This window comes from Erpetoichthys calabaricus, chromosome 16 (assembly GCF_900747795.2).
Source record: "Erpetoichthys calabaricus chromosome 16, fErpCal1.3, whole genome shotgun sequence".
NCBI lineage: Eukaryota > Metazoa > Chordata > Cladistia > Polypteriformes > Polypteridae > Erpetoichthys > Erpetoichthys calabaricus.
The window spans coordinates 63,319,536-63,345,253 of record NC_041409.2 but is presented as its reverse complement, the minus strand read 5'-3'; the positions used below and the strand labels follow the sequence as shown (position 1 = coordinate 63,345,253).

General features: G+C 39.5%; 1 protein-coding gene across 1 annotated transcript in view; it reads right to left on the bottom strand.

Moving 5' to 3' along the window:
- Positions 1 to 781: 781 nt before the first annotated feature.
- Positions 782 to 25,718, bottom strand: part of lin52 (lin-52 DREAM MuvB core complex component) — a 73,575-nt gene continuing 48,638 nt past the window's right edge. Inside the window, exon 6 of the mRNA XM_028821852.2 lies at positions 782 to 1,644. Coding sequence (XP_028677685.1) covers positions 1,589 to 1,644 — 56 coding nt within the window. The 3' untranslated portion in view covers positions 782 to 1,588. The remainder of the gene's footprint in view (positions 1,645 to 25,718) is intronic.

Genomic DNA, 25,718 nt, shown 5'->3' with positions numbered 1-25,718 from the left:
TGCTTTATTATTGCTGGTGCCGTATTGTGCTTTGGTGCTGGTTGGAAACGAGAGAGAAAGAGTTTCCCACAAGAAAATAAAAGCCTTGTGTATTGCAGAGACTTGTGCCTGTGTCTGTGTATGCTTATACACATATAGTATGAGAATCTAATATTTCATATGCTTCAGATCTTATTAAATACACAGACCACAGTGACTGACTGAATATTTCTGATCTTCAATGCTGCCAAAAAAAGGGCAAAAAGGTGTGTTTAAAAATGTAAATAGAGAAAAGTCAGTTATATGTTTTAATTCAATAGGTGCTCATTCTACATTTGCAGTTTTTGCTGTCCCATTCGGTGTATCTCTAAAACCTGGACCAAGTAACATAATTATTTAAGAATTTAATTATCTAGTGTTAAGTGCAGTGCTTTTTACAGTAAACATTTAAATATATTAATTTAAAAATTGTATTTGTACTACAAATTGAGCTATATTGTGGTAAACACTGCACTCTCATATGCCTTCAGCAGATTCATTTTAGCTTCATGCCCAATTAAATTTGTGCAGTTTGCACAATCCGCCCACACCTGTGTGGCTATGTGCATTTAAAGTCAGCTGAATTAGACCTAAAGTGAGCATGAGCGTACGGTTTTGTGATTGATAGGTGCTCTATTCAGGGCTGGTTCATGGGATGCCAGTGCTGGCAGTGTAAGTCTGATTCCCCAATACCCTGAGATCTGATTAAAAGACAAAATGGATAGACTAGAAACAGGTATTGAAATGTACACATACAAAAGAAAAAAAAGAAGAAAAAATGTATTTATTAAAACTTTATAGATCTGAAAAAATATATAATAAACAAGTTTAAGAACCCTAGACCATTTACTTCAAAGGTTTCCCATACCTTCGTTTTAACAAACATTGTGAGAAGGATGGGTGGAAGAAAAAGTTATTGCTTATCAAGCAATGCCTAAAACTGGTTTAAATGGCTATCCTGTAATAACAACACCATAATGCCACCCTAGATTGCTATGAGTACACATTAAAGAAATACTGCATAGCACAAAATGTACTGAAATAAACAATAAGAAACAATACGAAACACTGAAATTAACAGGTGAAGATTCTACTTTAGAAACAAAATGGATTTTTTTTATTAATTAAGTAAAAATGAATAGGTATCAAAATGGTGAATTTAGCAATAACAATATTTAAGCTTTAAATAATAAAATTAAGCAAAAATGATACATGGCTTCAGAGTTCATTAATCAAAGACACAGTTGTTAATTTTCTTTTCAGTATTTTCATGAGTCCTAATGAAGTAATCAAATGTTTCAAGAGAAATTATGCCTTTGCATGACACGATCCTCCAAGATACTTCAACTGCACTGACAGCACTTTCATATAAACACAAAAAATATCTAATATGACTACCACATTACCTTTTTACATGTTTTTTCTCAAATGGTAATCATTTTAGCCATCTATTATAAACATTCAATAAAACCTTATAAGTAGATTGGGTCTGTTTAGCTCTCTGTCAGGAGGAGATGAATTGTTCCAAAGATCCTTCAAGAGCAGCTCATTCCAAGTGTGGCATTATTCCTTATTTCTTGGGTTTCTCCAGGATGTTTAGAAATTTTCCTCTTGTCATTTCCCTAGCTATTAAAATAAAGTCAAAACAAACAATATACAACAGATTTTTAAAACCATAACATTCATATATCATAACATAGTAGAAATGCTTATAAACAGTAGTACAAAAATGTAAGACTTTGGAAAAGTGAATATTTTTCCTGTTGAAACTGCAAAGCCATGTACAATTTTCAGAAACCAAGTGTGTGTCTTAGGGCACACATTCTGCCTAGAACTAAAATAACCAAATATTTCAATGATAGTTTTTTTTAAGAATATATATTAGGAAGTTTAAGGGAGACGTATTGACTTCACAGCCAATTTCAAATGCTGGTTATGAAAGTGTCTTGGACTATCAATAAACAGATGAATTATAACCAACCCAGAAGTCTTCTTACAGGTTATCTGTACCAGTGGGTGTTGGTTACTTCTGCAGCTGACAACAGTAATTCCAAGAGGAAATGCATATGAGTTAATTGTTGATTTGTAACCAATGCATATAAAATGACTAGGGAGCTGCACCCCGTTTGCTTTGCTCGTCAACCACCCCCACCCCCACCTGCGCTACGCGCCATTGTGCAAAGGGGGGCTGAATGCAGCCTAAGGAGACTGGGTCGCTCCTCTGAAACCCCTCTTAAACGGTGATACAATAGGAAACAATTTTTTTTTTTTGTTAACTTCATCTTTGCTCGGTCAGCTGCTGGCTTGCTGCTGCTGCCATGCCGCGTGATCTGCATCTCATGCGGTGCTTCGAATGTTTAAAAGCCTGTACAGCAGCTGTCCTTTTGTCTCACTGGCTTGTCTCTCTTCTTTCACAGACATCCTCAAACACTATTTGATCTGTTTTCGCTGTTCTGTTATTTCACCGAGTAATATTTTCCATTTGTTTGTAGTAATGTGATCTTTACTATCATTTTTTTGAGACTTTCGAATTTTCCTACTTCCATTATCTCTATGCTGCTCTGCATGTGTATCGTGCCATTTTTGAATTCTTTACCACGTTCTACTTGGTCTTTTTCCGGCCCTGGGCTTTCTTTTTTGCATTCTTTTCTCTCTAATGCTTTTGGGTCTCTTTTCGACGTGCTGCTTTCTTCTTTGCTTAGTTGTTAACATGTCATCTAGAACATATAAAATTTTTAAGAGCTGAGAGCACAGGAAGTGTGTCTGCCAAAAGCATTCTAACAACTGACAGGTTAGATGACCGTGGTCTTGTTTGAAAATGGTTGTATGGTGTGACTTGCAAAAGTCACCTTCTCGTGGGACGTGAAAGTGTTTCTCAGTCTCTCTTCAAAAGATCATGTCTTGTCGCCGGAAAAAAAGTCTCGTCCCCAGATTTTTTTTTTATAATAGAGAGATATGGTTAGAATCATTGCAATAGTGTATTGGTAATACTGATTTAACATTACTCCAAACTGCTTCCTCTAAACATACTAGTCAGCTGGAACTCACTATTTGTACTCTGTTTAAAAATGTGATGACTTAATACAAAAGTGTACATATATTTAATCACAACACCTAAAATAAAATGCAATATTCTCAACAAAGAGGTAATAACCTGCAAGGGTGATGTCCTATAGCCTGATATTTCTATTAATTTTTTGTCCTTCAATGATGAGGTATGGGTATACTGTTGTTTTTTTATATAAAACTACCTGGCCTCACCTGGGAAATTTCTTAAGACAGCTGGCCTTGGTTAGAGCGCTGTCAGTTAATCGGATGTATCAAAAGTACTATGCACTATGGAACAAAAGTACTATATACTATGGAAGAATGTGAGAACCTTTCTGTATACGATATTTGTTAATTTGTGTTTTTTTTTTTTTTTTTTTTACCAGGGTCTAATATTATTAGTTCACTGGAGCTTCTTACTCTTGAACATGCATATAGTTGCTCATGAGCAACACATTCCTGCTATAGATCAATTCATGCTTTTTCTAGTGGATTTTGTTTGTTGTTTTGTTCATTGGAAGACACAATTTTACAGAAGGCTGTATTCATTTTAATTTAAGGAGTTAATTAGTAGACATAATGGGAATTAGGGGTATAGAAATAATTTCATCCTGTAGCAGTCAAGTCAAGTTGGGGAGCATGCACCGGTACAGTGCACTGCCGCACCCACTACACGACGAAACAACTCAGGATACCAGTTTGCAACCCCCCAGGCAGACACGTGGTCCAGTCCCACCCTCCAGAATTGACGTTCTATCTGCCACAGCCAGGTGTTACATGGGTGACCCCTTGGCCTGGTCCAGCCACTCGGGTCCCCAACAATGAGGATCTTACGAACCGGATCACCCTCGGGGAAATGTGTCACATGGCCGTAGTGCCGTAACTGATGCTCCCTCACAATGCAGGTAATGTGCCTCATTCAGGACTCCATGAGCAACCGCTCATTCAACACAAAGTCAAACCAACGGTACCCAAGGATTTTCTGGAGAGACACAGTACCAAAGGAGTCCAGTCTTCATTTCAGGTCACTGGATAGCGTCCATGTCTCGCAATGATATAGCAAGACAAGAAGCACCAGGACTCTAAAGACTTGGACCTTTGTCCTTTTGCATAGATATTGGGAGCGCCACACACCCTTTTTCAGCGACAACATGACCCCCCATGCTCTCCCAATCCGTCTACTGATTTCACAGGAAGAGTCACCAGAGACATGAATGTCACTGCCAAGGTAAGTAAACCTCTCGACAAGGTCGACACTCCCTCCGCAAACAGACACACTGCTGATGGTTGTGCCCAAGAGGACCTTAAAGGCCTGGATCTTGGTTTTTTTCCAGGACACGCGCAAGCCCAGACACTCAGACTCCTCGCTCTGTCTCTCGAGCGCCCCGATCAGAACCTCCATTGACTCCGCGAAGATCACGGCATTGTCAGCAAAGCCAAGATCCGTGAATCTTTCTTCACCAACAGATGCCCCACAGCCGTTGGACCCCACGACCTTGCCCAATACCCAGTCCAAACAAGCATTGAACAGAGTAGGAGCAAGAACACACCCCTGATGAACCCCAGAATCAACTGGGAAAAACGCAGTGGTCCTGCCTCCACTCTGCACAGCACTCACAGTACCAGTGTACAGGCTGGCCATGATATCCAACAACCTCAAGGGGATCCCGCAAACCCTCAGGATGTCCCACAGGGAGTCGAATGCTTTGCAAAAATCGACAAAGGCTGCAAAGAAAGTCTGCCGATATTCGCGTTTGTGCTCCATGAGAACCCAGAGTGCCAGGATGTGGTCGATGGTAGACTTCTTAGGCGTAAAACCACACTGTTCCGATCACTGCTAGGTGAGCAAGTGATCACGGATCCTATTGAGGACGACCCTAGCAACGACCTTACCCGGCACCAAGAGCAGTGTTATCCTCCTGTAGTTGCTGCCATCCAGGCGATGATGCCTGTCTCCCAAATGGAAGTAAAGATTGCTTGCAATGCCAGGAGGACAGCCTTACCACCAGCCTGGAGAAGTTCACACCAGATACCACAGATCCCTGCAGCCTTTCCCCCCCTCAGCTGGTTCACCAACTGTGCAATCTCAGTGAGATTGGGTGGTTCACAGCTAATTGGAGGATCGCCCTTAAGAATCGTGAACCTAGAGATATCTAATGTCCTAGCCGGAGGATCAGCTTTGAACAACTGCTCAAAGTAGCCAGCCCAGCGGGTCACAACTGCAGTGTCATCTGTAATAGCAGATCCTATTAAAATTGTAGCTTCAGTCAGATTTGAATGTACCACTTTTCTCTGTAATTTTCTACTGTTAATCAAAGTTTTAGAGGGTTTAGATCAAAAGCAATATACACTGAATCATGGTTTCCTTTAACTTATTACATACAGCATTGATGTTTACGTTAATGTTTGCAGCATTGTACAGAAAAGAACAGGTAAAAAAATTAAAAAAAAATATTGTACAATGTGCAACTCCTGCCCATTTGGGACCCCTTCACTGAACTGCTCATGCATTTAAACTTATCAATGCCATTGCTCCTGGCTTGTGTTGTGCCCAGGGCTTGAAGTCCAGAGCACTGAAGCACATTGCTGTGTGACCTCTAAGGTGACTCCACAATATTGCATATATTTCACTACTGAGAGCTGTCTGTCCCCCACTCCATTTTTTGAAGAGTATGTATATAAGCAAGCTCAACAATGCAAGCATAACGACTCCCTCCCCACAACCTTGTTTGAATTTGTATGTATTTTATACTGCATTGCGAGGAGTAAAAAGAAGCCAACAGATTAAGGGAGTACAACGTGTACCCTTGGATGCAACTTGCTAAGCACATCTTCTTTGAGCTTTGCCAAACTTTTGTCCCTCCACATAGTTTATGGTAGTGGCCTTCATTTGCATAAAGCCCCATTTCTCTGCATGATTACAGCGTCAGGGTTTAACCCAAAAAAGGATGCTGCTCAATGCAGCATTGTTATAATTAAATATCAACAAATAAAATTAAAGGGTCAGCTAATTTTCTTTTTTATATAATGTCACTTTATTCAGACTTTGTGGTATTTAATTTTTCTATTGTGGAGTTTGGGTTACCCCTAAATATTGATATACTGAAATTCCCTGTCTTAGTGGATACTTATTGCCCTAGATGTATTAACTTGCCAAATTTTAGCTGATGAACAAAACAGGAAATAGTGTTTTTTTGATGAGTGAGTGAGTCAGCTAGTATATTGCCAAGCATGAGTGCTTCTGAGTCATCTTCAGGACTCTGGAAAGATAAGCACTACCACCCCAAACCAAGCGAGGGTGGCAATGTCAATGCATCTTTTACTTCTGTCCACAGTCCTAAAGCTGTGACATCACTTCTGCCTCTTGCACAATCTTCTGCACTTTCCGGAGATACCATATAAAAGAATTACAGCATTATCAAAGGACTATGGCTACCAGAAGTCAACGTTCACTTTACGACCTGACCTCTGGGTGCTCTCTATTTACCCTTTGGCAGCATTACTGTATTTTGCACACTTGTGTGCCTTTTCATTTGCTTTAACTCATTTTTTGACTTTATTAAATGGTGTTGTTGGCTGATGCCCCAGCACTCTTTTGTTGAGCCTGTGGTTTCTTGTTATAATACATATGCAATTTGGAGGAAGTATGTTGAAATTAAAAACAATCAAATTACATCAATAATGGCTTACGTTTTACTTCAGTTAAATTTTTGATATGTTTAAATAGTGATAAAAATTGTTATTTATATGTTAATATTCATTATTTGAACTAAAACATAGAAAAAGTCCTTTTATGCACACTTGGCCATCACTTGAAAACAATTCACGTATTTAGATACCTCTAACCCAAATAGGCATCTAGTAGCTTTAACTAACATCTTTAATGTTTCCTGAACAGCTAACAGTACGCAATTTACTTCAGGACTTCTGTCTTTCTTCAGTCTCTTTGTGGTTATATTTTTCATTTTGCTTTGAATGTTTATAGGATATGTACTTATGTTAAAACTCTTAAATTATTTCATCTTCTTAAGAATGATACTTCTACAATGACACTGTTTTTTCATTCACTCCATAAACCTTCTCTTGAAATTGAAATTAGGATAATTATCTATCCCATTACTTTGTTTATATGTCACATATAAACATTCTAAGATTGTCATAACCATCTATTCTTCTTTGTCCTACTTTTTTATTTCCATCTCATATGTAAACAGACTTTGCATTTTGTGCAAAAAATTGAGTAAGGGCCTGGTAAACACAAAACATTTTATAAGGATCCTGATCTCTAACCTCGACAGATGCCTGAACACACAACCTGGGACTCCGGCTCTGGTACCACACAAATTACACCATATATTTTATCCATTCAGTCAAGAACTACAATAAAATTACACTTTATACACTTTTAAAGTAGTAAAATGTTTAATTGTGTTGAAAAGATGTTTGTTATTGCACCATAAGTGAAATGAAATATGTCACTAAAACATTTCTGTATAACCATCCATCCATCCATTTTCCAACCCGCTGAATCCGAACACAGGGTCACGGGGGTCTGCTGGAGCCAATCCCAGCCAACACAGGGCACAAGACAGGAACCAATCCCGGGCAGGGTGCCAACCCACCGTAGTTTCTGTATAACAGTTCATAGAAAGCAGAAAACTCAGTTTAATCTTTTTTGAATTGACAAATCAGTGTCAGGTTTGATACTAAAATAATTTTGTATATTTCCTAACATACATCATACTTCACATAACCACCAAGCAAAGGCATCAGTTATTTAGCATGACAAATATAATGCAGTACTATAAGCATCCATCCTTTTGTTAGTCTGTTTATCCAGTTCAGAGTTGGGAGTACTATAAATATAGATGTAAATGTAAAAATTCTATTAATACAAATACAGCTTTCAGATAAGTCAGATCTCCCAAACATTAAAATAAAAGTACTGAATTAAAAGTCCATACAACATATCATCAGCAAGTTCTTGCAGAGATCAGAAATGACTATGTTCTCCTCATGACAAAAGAAACATGTTTATCAGACAAAATCTATAAGCTTTAATTTAAGAACTAAAATATTTTACAATATTTGCAGGAGGAAACACTTTTACAAAAAAACAAAACAGGTATGTAGTTTTCTTCCAAGACATCTGCATACATGACTAGCATTATATTTAAATTTAGTTTAAATTACTGCACAATAATAATCATAAAGTAAGAAAAAATAAGTGCAACATAATCATAAAACATATCACTGTAACATATGAGAAATATGCTATAATACTGTATACAGTACAGTATATACAAGCATACAGTAAGCTAGCTTTCTGGACAGTGTTTATTTGGTCATTAAAAATACTGTATAATATTAGAATACACACAAATACTGACACAATAAAAAGTAACAAGATTACACTGCCCTTCCTGTTCTGCAAGGATGGTTTCTAAGTTGCAAGAGGCCCTACAAGATGAATTCTTTTAAGACTTCTTCACAAGATCAATTACAAAATTGGGTGTTAGATGCTGAAGAAGCATTTAATTGGATTTTCCTTAATAAAGTGATTTTTATGTATATACATCAGATGCAGACAGCTTTATGGGTCTTCCACTAAACTTTTTGTCTTCGGTTTGCCCAGCTTCTACTAATTACTTTATGACAATTTAAACACCACCATCATTCATTTAAATCAGGTAAGCTGCTGATGGAATTTAAAGGAATTCCCCACCCAAAAAGTATGTGTTTTATACGTTACTTTACACCATGTAGTTTGTAGTAATGGCCAAGATAAATTTCTAATCTCATATTTTCATATATAATGGAGAAAAAAATTCATGGAAAAAAATCTAATGTAATTCATGTCACATAATCCACGTCAGTTATCCAGTTGTACGTACATGGTGCAAAATGCATGCTTTTTGACTAAAAATTGTTAAATATTTTTTTTACTTGCAGAATAATTAGCACTTGACTTTCTGAACTGAACACCTGCCTCCCCCCATCATTTGTTGGTAGTGCCCTGTCTAGGTAGAGAGACTCAAAGCTGCAATTGCTTCCAAAGGTGTACATGCAATTATTTTGTGTTTTATATTAATAATTAATTTAGATCACAATGCAGAAATCTGTTTTCATTTTGACATTAAAGATCCTTTTTCTGCAGTATCTCACAAAAAACAAATCCCCAGTGATTCAATGTTGTAGAAAAATAAAATGTGAAAACTTCCAGGTGGGTAAATATTATTTATAGGCATGCAAATATATCTGCAATAAAGTAAGGCTTACAAAATAATTCCCTTCTTGCCATATAAACTAAAGTTGAGACAAAATAAAAAGAAAATAACATTTAATAGATATAATCCTCCTCACAATAACAAGCATTTGTCAGAATTAAAATTTTTAACAAATGATCATTTGTTACTACAACACATATTTCATTTACTAAAAATATAAGGAAAGCACTTTGTCATTAGACAACTCCTAAATTATCTGCCTAGTCCTTTTTAATTTTAGTTGTATCTTTTACAGAAATATTTATTCTCATTACTGCACATAGTTAGTGGTCCAATTATATGCTGCTTAAAGTATTATTAGCTCTCTCCTGTGACTATGCTCAACCTTCCAAAACTAATAAATGCAGCGTATGCCAACAAGTTTCACTATACTTCAGAAGTTCAGTATGTCAGTGGCATCATTATGGAAAATGTGGGTTGAGGGAGGGGGTTCAGTTTTCTTTTCTGGCTACAGCATTATGACAGCCTTAAACTGCCTCATGCACCTAACCAGAAAAAACTGTTTAGCAATGCAAAACGCGTATTTAATTTTCAAAGACGTCAGACACTGAAGTAATTTATACAAACATCTGTTCATTTTAGACCTGCAGAAAAGCAATGCATGCTGGACATTTATGCCAAGGAGCTACAGTACATATTAGCTTGTTTGACTGAAAAGTGTGTAGGTCAATGCATGTGGATACATGTTCTTTCACTCCTGGACAAATGCAGCTGACATCAAACTTTTTAGGTATCCAGAAAAGGTAATAAAACAATTTTCCTAACATAACATTAAACATTAAATAAAATTCAGAACTACTTAATCCAAGTTAAGGTCATGGGGTTGTGAGGCACCAATTCATCACAGTGCATTCTAATAAACACTCAAACTTATGCCACCAAATTGACAATTTACAATCATCAAAATATACTATGGAAATGTGACAGAAAAAGTACACAGAAAACAAGAAGACTCACAGAGAACAAGCAACTTCTTGATAGACAGCAACATGGATCAAAAGCAGCTAGTTACTGTGTCATCATGCTATATTCTCTTCCAAACATACAAGATACTAAAATATCCTTCAATACAGTATGTGTTCCGACTATTTTTCTGTAAATAATATTTTTATATATATATATTGTGAGAAGCAGCCCGGACACAGAGAGACGGACATCGTTACGTCACCCAACACACGTTTATTATTTGCACTATTTACAAAAGTCACTGCACAAACCCAGTGCCTCCAGCACCAATCCCCCAAAGTCCAGGTCTCTCCTTCCAGTGCCTTCCTTCTTCAGGCCACCTCCACTCCTCGCCTCCGAGACTTATGTCCACCTCCGCCCGACTCCAGTCATCGTTTGCAGGGAGGTGGCCCCTTTTACACACGCCCGGATAGGCTCCAGGTGCTTCCCGACACTCCTCCACGGACACTTCCCTGTGTGGCGGAAGTGCCGACTGTGCTCCTGGAAGCCCTCCGGGTGTCCCCAGTCTTCTTCCCCCCAGCACTTCCGGGTGTGGCGGAAGTGCTGAGGTCCAGGGCTCTCCAGGCACTGGGGCACCCCCTGGCGGTGACCACGGGCCCCTACAGGGTTCTTCCCAGCTCTGTACCCGTGGCCCCCAAAGGAACCAGGGCGGTCGCCCCCTCATGGTCCGGAGGAGGCATGAGCCCTCCTCCTGTCCTCCTGGGCGTCCTGGCTGGGTGCCACCCTCAGCCGCGTGTCACAATATTTATATAGTAGTTCTAAAAGCCAGGTATTTCTAACCTCTACAACACAAGGCAACATTATGTAATAAGGTATCAATATTTAACTCAGAGCAAAAAAATTTTGACATAAACCAAAAATTGATTGATAGTTTATTAAAAAGGAAATGATGACTGTAATTGTAGTCCACTATTTCAAGATGAAGTTGTGGCAGGTGGCCAGGTGTGGTCATCAGCTGCCTGCCTATTTAAGGAGCCGCCTCCCTTCAATCAAGGCTGGAGTCGGGTGAGGAGTTGGACGAGGTCGGAGAGGAGGTGGCAAGGAAAGGCCTGGAGTGTGAGAGAAGGAAGAGAAAGAGAGGTGGCTTAGTGAAGCCTGGACTTTGGGAGACTGTGGGGGTTTGTGTGTGGTGGTGCACGTAAGACTTTGTAGATATTTTTGTTTAAATAAACGTGGGGTGATGGATGTAAATGTGTCTGCCTGTCTGTGTCCGGGCCGTACTATTTCACAAAGTATTCTGGCAAAAGGGGTAAAAAAGTAAGAACTTCAGAATTTCTGACACTGTAAATTATTAACATCTAGTGTGAGCAAAGAAATGGAGCCTAAAGCATGAATTGTCAAAACTTAAAATACACTAATAGCTCCATTTCAAGATTAAACTATACAATCTTATAACTGCAGTAGCTTTAATGTATACTACAGGAGATAAAATGACTGTGTAGCGAGCAGCTGGGGGCGGTACCCAGCCGGGACGCCCGGAAGGACTGAAGGAGGGATTACGCCTCCTCCGGACCACAAGGGGGCGACCGCCCTGGTGGCTATGGGGACCACGGGAAAGGAGCATGGAAACTCAACCCTATGGGGGCCCATGGTCTTTGCCAGGGGGTGCCCAAATGCCAGGAGAGCCCTGACCCTCAGCACTTCCGCCACACCCGGAAGTGCTGGAGGGACAAAGACCAGGGACACCCAGAGTGCTTCCGGGTGCACAGCCGGCACTTCTGCCACACCAGGGAGTGCTGGCTGACGTTCATTGGGAGGTACCTGGAGCACGTCCGGGTGAATATAAAAGGGGCTGCCTCCTTCCATTCGATGGCTGGAGTCGGGTGAAAGAGGACGGAGCTCGGAGGAGAGGAGTGGAGGCGGTCAAGAAGAGTAAAGGCATTGAGAGAGACCAGGACTTGAAAGGTGCTTGGTATGGGAGTACTGGGTTGTGAGTACTGTAAAAATATGAATAAACGTGTGTTGGTGGTTGAACCTTCGGTGTCCACCTGTCTGTGTCTGGACCAGCTCCCACAACTGTTATTGCTGACATTAAACGTACTTATCAATGGATTATAACTAAGATTTACTCATTGAAACTAAGAGCCCGAAATGATCAGTGTTTTATTTTTCTTTACCATGCCCCCAAGCCATAAACAGGTAGAGTATGTCCCTGTAGCCTTTTAATGCCACATGCAGGAGGGATGGGTCATTCATGAGAAAATTTGGTGAAAGCAGAGGACCAACTCTCCTGTAAAAAAAAAATTCAAATGGTTCACTTGTTTTACAGTATATATTACTAATTGCACTTCTGTACACAGATTGTTCAGTTTAGAACAATTTATCATCGTCTCACTTACTGAAAGAATGACGAGTACATACACAAGCATCCCTTTTGAAATGGGGCAGCCTGAGTCACAAATGCACATGACTGAAATAACCCAGGTTCTTAAAGTAGGCAATAATGGAGTATTTCTAAGGATGTTAATGCCTGGCTATCCTCAGTGTCTTATATTCAAAACTGTATAACAAACACAGCTAAAGGCTCTATCTCACAAAGACATGTAACACTAATCATTGTCTTGGAGTATCTAACAAGTGGTAACTTGGTCAAGGTCAGCATCCAGTAAGAGAGTTCCAATGCACAGTGCTGATTAATATATGAGTGACTGAGACAATAAAAACAGTATATAAAAAATGTCTAATAGAAAGATAAGTGCAGTTCTCTTTTTGAATGTTTTTAATTTTAGTTTTCAAGGGATTCACATTATGCAGAGAGAGATCGCTAAGCACCCATACGAAATACTCACAAAATAAGTGAACCCACATGAAGCTAACATGTTAAAAGTAACTTCATGCAAAATAAGATGATAAAAATAGTACTATTAAAACTTCCAGAAAACTATTAATGATGAATGACCAGCAATAATTCAACCACCCTACCCATATACTTAGGAAAGGTAATGACTCATTAAAGTAGTATTGGTAACAGCAAAAATGAACAGGATACTCTAAAGTACATTAATAGTATCTTATTACACCACAGTTCCTTGCAGAAACACAAGATGTTTTTATGGCTGCTGCGTGTGAAGCTAGCACAGCAAATCGACCCAGAGATATAAACAATAAGGCTTAGGTAAAAGAGAAGGTAAAACAAAAATAGTCCTTGTAATGCCCTGCTTGGTAAAGTGTGACTTTTGATAAATGAATGGCAGATAAATTATCTGAAATAAATATCTTACTTTTACTGAAATGAAGAGGATCAAAATTTATGCATAAAAAAAACAATTTAAAGGAGTGTTAAAATGCAACAAAAAAAAAGCTTTGCAGTATATGTTGGACAGTTTTTCCTAAGTAATATTGCTGGAGGCCATTTTTATCACTTCACTGTTCCTCAAGATAACTCAGAAGAGCTGCTGTTTAAAGGGCACCTAAAATCTAACAGAACAGATTTATCTCGTTCTCTAAACAATCACTAGCACATATCTGGGAGTTTTTAAAAGTAATCCTGTGTACATACCCTCCACACTAATGTACAGTTAAATCGAAAAAAGCATCTATATTTGTCCTCCAACATTAATAATACTCAGCAGAATCTGCTAACAATGTAAGCTAAGAATTAATACTCATGAGCAGGGTTATCGGAAAGGGTTACTACTGTAGTCTCTCTGAAGCTAATGAAAGTGCCTGCTGGATTGTAATTTAGATGAAATGAGTCCTCTGAATAATAATCATGTAGGGGAAAATTTCAGTGGCTGTTTCACCTTGAGGTGTCCATCACCAGGTTAAACATGATGCTAATTGAATTTAGATTGATTAATTTTTCTCTGTGCTGTCTATTCAAATAATGTTTAACAAAATAATCACAGTCTCTAACACTGTAGTCTTCCTTAAAAGGAATTAAACCATCAGAATTGAGAGATGTGAAATAAATTAGTATGACCTGTAATTATGGTCACTCTAACATCATCATAAAATTAGAAAAGCTACAGTAAAAGAGGATACCTCTTACTTCATATATCTTAAAACTCCAATTCTTATTATAAATGTAGTAATGTGACATGCATATATATTTTGTAATATATATTGTGCACATATAATTTGCTGAAGGAATAATTCTTTTAATTCCAGAGTAAAAAAAAATATTTCTGCTATCTAACAGACTAAAGTTAAGTTATACATTTGTTGATTCAATTTTCAGAAATTCAATTTATTGTTACCTTAATGCTGGAAATTCAAAATAATTATCAGAAGGAACATGTACATTTAGTAACTGCCATATTTGTTTCAATAATTCATTTTAAACGTCAGAGTATATAATACATAACTGCTCTCAAAAAACTTTATATAGACATTGTGGAAGAACCTAAGGGTACTTAACTATGATTGATCTACTGGAATGTGAAAGTATGCAATGTCTCATATCCTCATTTCTCCTTTATTTGCTGAAACTTAAACATAAAGTTCAACTGCAATTGTTTTTCTTTTTCCATTTCTTATTTGGTGATGTGTGTTGGTGAGAGATGAAGGGAGATGTTCCACATCCTCTTTTTACTTTCTGATAATTGATTAGAATGCCATGGCTATAACGCTAAGTATTTTTCTCTTTAAACTGTGGAACACGCATTAGTAGTTAGACTCCCCCTTAACATAATTTTTTTTTTTAAACTTATCAGTACCGTTTTGAAGCACATCAAGGAACTCAGGTGATCTCTATGTAAACACTGAGATTCACCTTACCAATTTACTAATACTTATTAATTGTATAAATTTTAACAAGTGTAAATATTTTTTGATATACCTGGCAATAATTGTTTGTACCAACAAATGTCAAAGCAGAGTTAGAAAAAGGGAAAATTGTATCTGAAATGTGGAAAAATGGACCATGCTACAAATGTGCTGCCACACACTTGTGCTTGGGAGAAGGTTGGTAGGCTCAAATAATGTTGTTTCTCAGCTGGCCTGGGGGTTGGCGCTGCCATCTGACCCTCTCACCTTTTGTCCCTTTGCAGACCAGCAGAAGAACCAGCCAGACAGTGACGTCACCAACAACCCTCCCTCTGATGACGTCACTTCCGTCCTTCCCTGGTAACATCTTCAGAACCCACTCACCGAAGACTTTACTTCCTCTTCCTGCCACCCTGGACCATCCCCTTCCTGTTTCCACCATATAAATGCCTCTACTTTTCCATCTGTATTCAGTTCTGTTTCGAACTTAGTTGTAACTACATGTTTTTTGTTGCATTTTTCAGTATATAGGGTGACCATCCCCAAACCTTTTTGAGTCTCCTGCTCTCCTTATTTACATTGGCGTAGTCAGCAGGACATAGCTCAAGATGACCGACGAGCAGGACCTGACCATCGTACTTCATAATATGGCAACGGATATTCAGAATTTAAAGGTCAAGTTGATGAAACCCAAACACAGCTCACTGAGTCTGAGGCAAGGGCACGAGCATGTGTTGCTAAAAGTATAGGTCCCGGGCTCCATCCCAAGTGATCATGCTGTTACAGGAGAATGACAATATTGAGTCATATCTCCTCATTTTTCAAAGTAAAACAACGAGGCACCATTGGGAGTGTGTGGAATGGGCAAATATATTAGCACCGTTCTTGAAAGGGAAGGCACAACTCATCTATTATGACCTTGACGCTGAGGACACCACCAATTATGATGTCTTAAAATTGGAGATCCTAAAACGGTATGGCGTATCTGCAGACCAGCAGGTAAGGCCAACCAGACCCCAGGAGTATGACCTGTGGAGTAAAGCCGGTCGATGGTTGAGACCAGACATAAACAGCTCCAAACAAGTAGTTGAACAGGTGGCCTGTAATCTCCTAATGAATGGCCTGCCCGACTTACTCGCCCAGCAAATCTGCAGGCAAGCATACAAGATCTTGGACACCTTGATTGAGCCCATGGGTAGACATCATGTGGCGGCCCAGCGTAAGCAATCAGAAAGGTTGGGGCAACAGACCAGACAGGGAAGTGGCACTCATCCTGAGCCCACCCACTGAGATATGGAGACCAGGGCACATTTCAAGGAAAGGTGCATGGCCTCCCTGCGCCGTTTCAAGTGTGGGGCAGCAGGGCATACTAACCCCAACTGTCAGCAGCTTAGCAAGCCCATGGACTGCAGCTGAGCCAAGGGAGAGAGGTATTGTGCAGTTGCTAACCCCTTATCTTTTCCTTGGACAGAAGTGATGGTGGTGAATGGGGTATAGGGTGATTGCAGTAACAGATACCGGCAAGAACACGTCTATTATGGCTTGCCATTTTGTGTTACTGTGACAGAGGATCAAGGGAAAGACCAGTCTAACCTGTATTCAAGGGGAGACATGGTGGTATCATTCTGCGTCCTGCATTATCAGCTATGAAAACCCCATAAAGGATAATCCGCCCCAATCTGTCTCCATTGTGTGTACACAGCCAGCAAGTAGGATTCACGTGGCTACCCAGTGTGACTTGGGGAACAAGGGTAGATCGCAGGCGGAATTGTCAGAGTCCACATCTGCTACGTCACAGCTGTTTGCCCTGCCCATTGAGGTCAGTCCGGATCTTTAATCTATTTTGCAATTCTAGTTTAGGCAAACTCCAGCTTCTTTTAAATGGGAACAATGGACTGATGATTCCCAAAAATGCAGTCGTCTCAGTAAACATCCAAAGCATGTTACACCCCATGCTGGGCCACACTTTGTCATTGAGAATGTTCTGTTATACTGGGTGGCTGAGCATGAGGGGGCGATGAGGTCACTATTATTATTACCACAGACTTACTGGAGGCAGGTCTGTGAACTGGCTCACATCCACCTCCTGGGTGCCCATTTGGGAGCCAACAAAACACTGGGGAGAATTAAACTCAGTTTCTATTGGCTGGGAATTCATGAGGAAGTCCAACGTTTCTGCACTTCATGTCTGGAGATTCAGTTACGGCAGATTCCTAGAAAGGACCACGCCCCTCTGATTCCCCTTCCCCTAACTGACACTCCCTTTGAGCAAACACGGGTCGACATTGTGGAACCCCTACATCACTCAGCCCAAGGACATAAATACATTCTTGTACGTGTTGATTATGCCACCCGTTATCCAGAGGCTATTCCATTGAGAGTAGCCAATTCTAAAACAATCGCATGGGAACTCCTAGGGTTTTTTGTGTACGTCAGTATCCCTAAAGAAGTCCTAACAGACCAAGGGACACCCTTTACCCTGGAGACTTTCAGGGAAGTTGCCAAGTTACTTAAAATTAAACATTTAAAGACCACTGTATACCATCCTCAAGCTAACGGTCTCATGGAGAGGTTTAACCAAACAGTCAAACAAATGTTACATAAGGTGATCAGCAAGGATGGTAAGAACTGGAATCAGCTCCTCCCCCTTGTACTTTCTGCCTGTCGGGAGGTACCACAAGCTTCTATGGGTTTCTCCCCTTTTCAATTACTCTATGGCCATCAACGCCTATTGGATATTCTAAAAGAAGGCTGGGAGGAGAAGGCCCTCCATTCCACCAATATCTTGGAATATATTGCACAATTATGTGATAATTTGCTAAAATCAAGCCCCTGCTTAAAGAAAATATAGTGAAAGCACAAGCAGTGCAGGTCCGGTGTTAGAACAGTGTGAAGGTGCTTTGGGAATTCTGCCCGGGTGATCGTGTCATGGTCTCATCCCTACCTCTCACTCCAAATTAATGGCCCATTGGCAGGGCCCATACGAAGTTAAGGAATGGAAAGGACTAGTTGATTACTTGGTTAAATAACCGAGTCATCGAGAGAGTGAAAAGGTTCACCATGTCAACTTGCTGTAGCTGTGGAAGGATACGAAAGCGGACTCTTACTCTGGCCAGTCCAGTTCCCTTTTCAGAAAAAATGTATCTCTTAACTTCAGCTCTAATTTGACTTCCCAACAGAAACCGGATCTCAAGGCAGAGATCCCGTCTGTCCCCGAGGCAGTGAGCAAGAAATCTGCCCATACCTTGCTGATTGAGCATGACATCATAACCGAGCCCTGGGTCATCATCTGGGCGCACCCTCATCGCCTCCCAGAGGCAAAACACACTTAAGTGGAACTTGGGATCAAATGTATGCTAGACTTAGGAGTGATTGAGGAAAGCCATAGTCCCTGGTCCAGCCCAATCGTATTGGTTCCAGAGGTTTTACAATGACTTATGCCGCCTTAATCAAGACCTCCTCAAGCAGCTCAGAAAAGCAAAATACTTGACCACACTTGACATGATGAATGGGCACTGGCAGGTTCCCTTAGAACACTCCACAAAGGGCAAGACAGAGTTTAGTATCCCTTGGGCATAGGCATCAGCAGTGTGTCTGTCTGCGGAGAGAGTGTCGACCTTATCGAGTGGTTTACTTACCTTGGCAGTGACATTCATGTCTCTGGTGACTCTTCCTATGAAGTCAGTAGATGGATTGGGAGAGCATGGGGGGTCATGAGGTCGCTGGAAAGGGGTGTGTGGCTCCCAATATCTATGCAAAAGGACGCAGGTCCAAGTCTTTAGAGTCCTGGAGCTTCCTGTCTTGCTATATGGTTGTGAGACATGGATGCTATCCAGTGACCTGAGACGAAGACTGGACTCCTTTGGTACTGTGTCTCTCCAGAAAATCCTCGGGTACCATTGGTTTGACTTTGTGTTGAATGAGCGGTTGCTCATGGAGTCCCGAATGAGGCACATTACCTGCATTGTGAGGGAGCGTCAGTTACGGCACTACGGCCATGTGGTGCGTTTCCCCGAGGGTGATCCAGCTCGTAAGATCCTCATTGTTGGGGACCCGAGTGGCTGGACCAGGCCAAGGGGTCACCCACGTAACACCAGGATGCGGCAGATAGAGGGTGGGACTGGACTGCATGTCTGCCTGGGGGGTTGCCAACCTGGATCCCGAGCTGTTTTGTTGTGTAGTGGGTGCGGCAACGCACTGTATCAGTGCATGCTTCCCAACTTGACTTGACTTGCGGTCACTGGCAGTACTGGGTTCTTCCATTTGCACTGCATGGGGCACCTGCTACCTTCCAATGTCTGATGGACAGAGTGCTTCGTCCCCACAATGCATATAGTGCCACCTACTTGGATGACATAGTCATCTATTCCGACATGTGGAAGAATCGTGTACTGCACGTTTTGGCTGTGCTTCTGGCATTAGGTAAAGCTGGTCTTCGTATTAATCCTAAGAAATGTTTCTTTAGGCTAATCAAGGCCAAATATCTAAGCTACCTGGTAGGAAAGGGAACGGTCAGACCACAGTGCTTTAAAGTTGATGCCATCCTAAAGTGGCCCCATCTGAAAACCAAGAGGCAGGACCAAGCCTTTTTTGGTCTGGCCAAGTACTACTGCCAGTTTGTACCCTGGTTCTCAGAGAGAGCAGTGCTCTCGACTAATTTAAGAAATAAGAAGGCCCCTAATTTTGTGGTATGTGACAGTACTGCGGACACTGCATTTCATGACCTAAAGCAGTCCCTTATGTCAGCACCTGTATTAATTGCTCATAACTTGCCTCTCCCTTTTATATTTTCAGTATTTTGGGTGGCCATCCCCAAACCTTTTTGAGTCTCCAGCTCTTATTATTTACAGCACACAGTTCTAATTTCTAATTAAAACAGGAGAGCACACACTGATAAACACCACCAGCCTGTATGTTAATAAAGCTGTAAACCTATAACAGAGATCAAAATATTACAGGTACTCAAAGGAATGTGCCCATTTTCATACTGGAATCAACAATAGTCCTTTAAATTATTGTAATGCACTCCTATCAGGATGACCTAAATAAGATATAACTTGGCTGCAATTGGAACAGCATGCAGCAATAAGAATCTTAACTAAAAAAAAAGAAAATGTGAGTATATCTCATCTGCCTTAGTTTCATTAGAGTATCTTGCTTGCATCCTTTATATTTGATTGTAAAATACTTTCGGTTAGATAAAAGGCTCTGAACAATCTAGCCCCTGTATACTGTATGTTGTTTGGCTGAGGATTCACAAAGTGAAGCATGAAAGAACTGGTGAAATAACATTTTCTTCTGATCAATCAAAATTTTGAAATACTTTAGCGAAATCCACCTCTTTCACTTTGCTTTTTCTTGATGTTTTAAGAAATCACTAGTATCACTAGCATCCCCTCATAGTAGAAGGAGCTGGAAAATGGCTCTTATCATTAAATGGATTTTTATTTCCTCATTATAGACTGGTCACTAATCAATAGTTTGTGTGTTTTCTTTTCTTTTTTTTTTCCATTACACGGTGGTGGTCATATGTGGCACTACCACCTTGCCACAGTATGCTATAGCCACTTGCAATGCTTGGAAGATGAAGAAAACTTCACAAGAGTGTATCCTCTTAATGATAACACATTTATGCACCGTAAACTGAACAGAAGCGGCTGGCCAATATTTTGGCATTGGAACTGTTGAGGTTTATTTTGTCCAGAATTCAGCCAGTTGGAGTTACTGTTTTCCTCTCCTCCCTGGCAAGCTGACCATAGGATTTGTTATTGAGCTGGATATTTGGCATCTCATTTTTACAATTTTATATAACCCATTATAAATAACTGCTCTTTAGTTTTATTTACTTTGTTGGAGTTAGGTTTTTACTTTTTTTTGTAAATCTGTTTATCTATTATTATTGTAAAGCACTTTGGGTACTTTTCATGCTTGAAAATGTGCTATATTATTAAAGTAGCTATGTTACCCAGCTTTGCTCAGGAAATTTCCTAAGTCAATGGTGATACATTTGTCCTTTAAAACTTCCCATGAAATTGCCTTTGATTATTCTTTTGCAACAAATGATGTACAGTAATTTGAAAGGCGCGGTTTTATATTCTTATAGTACTGAGAAAATGTTCTGTGTCCAGGTGTAAATTAAACACTAAGCTTTTAACAGGCCCTGGTTAAGCCTTCAAAATGTTATAATTTAATTTTTCCACTTTTGCAACATATTCCAGGTGATTCATCAGTTCATTTCAATACATGATAATACAGATATTTAACATTCATTGCCTCTGTAGAAACTTCTTTATTAGATTCAAAATCAACATGTGAATTATAATTAAACCAATCATTGTCATTTTTTATCTAAGGCAAAAAAAATCTTTATTTGCATGTCAAACAGAAGTTTCTGTGTTCATATCAACCGGTTTTGTGGTATATTTATTAACAGCAGTCTGATTTTCTAGCTGTTTATGCATATATGTAACAACCACCCGTCCTTTTGCTCTGTGCTTTTTTTTTGTGTATTTATAGCAACCGCAGGTCTGTTCATGTTGTGATTTTTTGTGTATATGTGGCAACAGCAATTATGTTGCTCTCTGGATTTTTTTTGCATATGTAACTGTAGATTTTTTTAAATGATTTCATCTGATATTATCTGTCTATCTAGTGTGTTATGAACATTTTCCTGTTTCATTAGTACAGTTGTGAGATAATTTGATTGCATCAAATAAGCAAAAGAGTGTACCTTCATTGCAATATTTTGTGTAACCACTGTGTAACCAATTTTGAGTTTGAACAAGATCAATAGTAGTAATAGGTTCATAAACATCAAAATGATCTCTGCATAAAGCTCCCATGATGCTCAATATTTTAACTGGCAAACCGTTTACCCCAAATGGAGCAAATAATATACCATTTCTGTAAACTTCAAATACACTTGTAAAAATTTCTGATGCATCTAGCAATTTGCAAGTGGTAGTGTAGCTTGAAGGATTTTCTATATTATTCACATACATTACAACATGATCTTAATTGCTGGCATTTATGTCAAATGAGAAACTTTCTATCATGCCCACTGCCTCTCCACAAATTGGACAATTTGATGCTGAGTTTCCAAACTTAATACAGCTAGACAGTCATATTGTCTATCATTGTCATATTCACAATAAACAATAACAGAAACAATTTTCATTTACATGTATTATACAGCATGGAATGTTTACATTATCTTTCAAAAAAGATTTCATTTTAATTGATCAAAACCAGCATAAAATTTGAAACTGGTACACTGTATGGAAATAACAGTTTTTGGCAGAATATTCCTCCTTCCTTCCACTTCACAGGTCACTGCTGTGTCTTTTTCCAGTCTAAGACACCTCCCCTTCTTCTCTCCTCCTTCCACCCTATTGCTCAATGGTGCTGTTCCGTCTACACAGCTTATCTGCTGGAGATAATCATTTACATACACCAGCTTGCCTCCAATAGGCCATAGAACGGATGCTACTCTTTCTCTTTGGGCTTCTGTCAGCACTGCGCAGCATGTTAGCAAAGTGTACTTGCAGACTGAAGACCTACAGTATAACAAGGTTCTGTTGAAATGAAAATGGAGAGCTCTGTATTTCCTCAAGGCCAGCAAAACCATGGCAGAAATTCAGCAGAACACAGCAACTTGGATTCAGAAATACATTTTGTGCCAAGAAAACAGGTGCACCCAAACAAGTGGTCCAATTTACAAGAAAATTGAAATATCAGCATGACCAGATATGGAGAAGATTAGATGTGCATATCCATCACGGCTATACAAGCCACCAGATGTTTTTGCATATAAGGCATTATGAAAAGGTGGTAAAAATGTGCCAAATTCAATAATGGTAACCTCACAACATCTGCACTGCACCTACAGCCCACTAAGCATTCCTCAAAAACAATGGGCTTCATAATGTCAAGAACTCAGTCTGTATACTGATACATGCTGGTTGCGCAGATGTGTTAGTAAGGCAATGTTGGTAAATCAGGTTGCAGAAAGGTTCTCAGATACATCAAAAAGGACCCAGAGGCCACAAAGGAATAACACCACTAAAGACACTAGTGGTAGCGCTGCTGCCTCGCAGTAAGGAGACCTGGGTTTGCTACCCAGGTCCTCCCTGCGTGGAGTTTACATGTTCTCCCCGTGTCTGCATGGGTTTCCTTTGGGTTGTCCGGTATCCTCCCACAGTCCAAAGACATGTAGGTTAGGTACATTGGCGATCCTAAATTGTCCTTAGTGTGTGCTTGGTGTGTGGGTGTGTGTCCTGCGGTGGGCTGGCGCCCTGCCCAGGATTTGTTCTTGCCTTGCGCCCTGTGTTGGCTAGGATTGGCTCCAGCAGACCCCCGTGACCCTGTAGTTTGGATATAACGGGTTGGAAAATGGATGGATGGATGGTCCATAGACACTTCATATAAAAGGATGACTCAAGGGTGCATCAACCATCATTGATTGCCTAGTACTTAAATAAAACTGGATTCAATGCATCCATTAGGTCATAAGAACATTAGAAATTTGATTTCAGTCCATCAAGCTTGTTTGTTTAGCTAATAGGTAGTGAAGATTTCTGCTTCAACTACATGCCTCAGTAGTTTGTTCCAGATTCCCACAACTCTTTGCATAAAGAAGTGCTTCTTGGCTTCAATTCTAAATGCACTTCCCCTTAATTTGATCTGGTGTCCTTGAGTACGAGATTTAGCCTTAAGCTGAAATAATTCTGCTAGATCTAATTTGTCAATGCCTTTTGAGGATTTTGAAGACTTGGAATAGGTCACCATACAGTCTTCTCTGCTCAAGAATAAACATGTTTATTTCTCTGAGTCTGTCAGAGTGTGACATGTCCCTGAATCCAGCAATGTACCAGGTTTCTCTCCTTTACAAGTAAGACATAGCAGCACTTGAAGCTGTGCAATGTGGTACAAGATCCCCAGATTTACAGGTAGCCATTGACTTACAACCACGTTCAGTTCCAGCAGACCAGTTGTAAGTTGATCTGGATGTAAGACGGACCAGTATATGTATTCAAACCTGACCGTGTGTATAGTATTGTATTATAAGTTGTTAAGTCATAATGTTTGTTTTATACCCTCGTTTATCATCATTCTTAGAACATTATGTAGATTTTCTATAATTGTTTTTGTAGATAATTTGCTTATTTTGTTTCATTATTACTGTTGCCTGTATGGGTGCTGAACCTTTAACAGCTTCACAAATCCTTTCTTTGTCTGTATTATGTTACGTCATCAGTGTGAGTCTCCCTCAGTGTTCATTGTGTTAACTCTGAGAAGAGGAATTGTACCAGTTGAGTTTGAGCATTCACATGTTTTCTGTTTTAACATTTCAGCCTGTTAACAATAAACATTAACAGATAAAGGAGTTCATTGTGTTTTCATTACCCATTCATGGTGGTTTGCACAAAGCAGCAAATCGTGAGTCACAATGTAAACGCTTCGGAGGTTAACCAGATTCAAAGCCAGAGCACAGCAGTACAGCAGTTACAATGGGATGCTATCATATTCCCTTACTTTCCTCCCTCATACTGCTTGATCACCTTCATTTTTGTGTCAAAATCAATTGCCTTTTTTTCCTGTAACTGTAAGACTAATGAAACAGAATGTAGTCGAAACCAATGCTGGTAATAAACTGAGATCAAGATGAATGAGTCATGGCATATGGAGCTGGCGTGGCGAAAACTGTCATGTGCCCATGGGACGCAGTATATTCCACAATTTTTATGATATAACCTAACATTTTATTTGCTTCTGCACATTGCTTAGACCTTGAAAATGTGTTAACATAAACCCCATTTTCTTTTCAGAGGTTGATCCCTGTAGAACAGTGTCTCCAATCTTGTGTTTATAATTGGCATTCCTTTTGCCCACGTGCAGCACTTTGCACTTTTCTACATTAAACTGTATTTTTCAAGTGTTCACCCAGCTCTGAGGCATGTCAAGGTCTGTTAAAATTTTTTGCTGCATCCTTAGTGTCTGCCATTCCTCCCGTTTTAGTATAATCTGTGAATTTCACACATTTATTAACTATACCGGAATCAATGTCATTAATATAAATTAGAAAAAGTAATAGTGCAAGGAGAAACCTTTGATGGACTCCACTGGTGACTTAACTTCATTCTCTTCCTATCTGTACTCTTATTGGTTAACCAAGTTTATATCCAGTTGTGCAAGTTACCTCTTATGCCTACAGCTTCGTTTCATAATTAATCTTTGGTGTCAGAGCATATCAAAGGCTTTTTTAAAGTCTAAGAAAATTATGTCATATGCATTTTTTTGTCAACTATTCCAACTGTTTGTTCCAGAAAATCTAAAAGATTGGTTTGGCAGGATCTTCCTCTCATAAGCCTACTTGGGCTGTTATTTAGTATATTATTTTCATATTAATACTTCTAATTCTAATTTCTTTACTTCTAGTTCTAATTTATTTATTATAGTTTCCACAATTGTTCATGGTACAAGGTACATGGTACAAGTAAGAATCATTGCTTTGTAATTACCAGGATCCATTTTGTCTCCCTTCTTGAAAATTGGAGTCAGATTTTCAACATTCCAGTCCTCCGGTACTTCTCATTTTTCAAGTCACTACTCAAATATGCCTAATAAGGGTTTATAGATCACGCTTCTCGTTTCTACTATTGAACACTTTTTGCCGTTTTCCAAATGCCCATT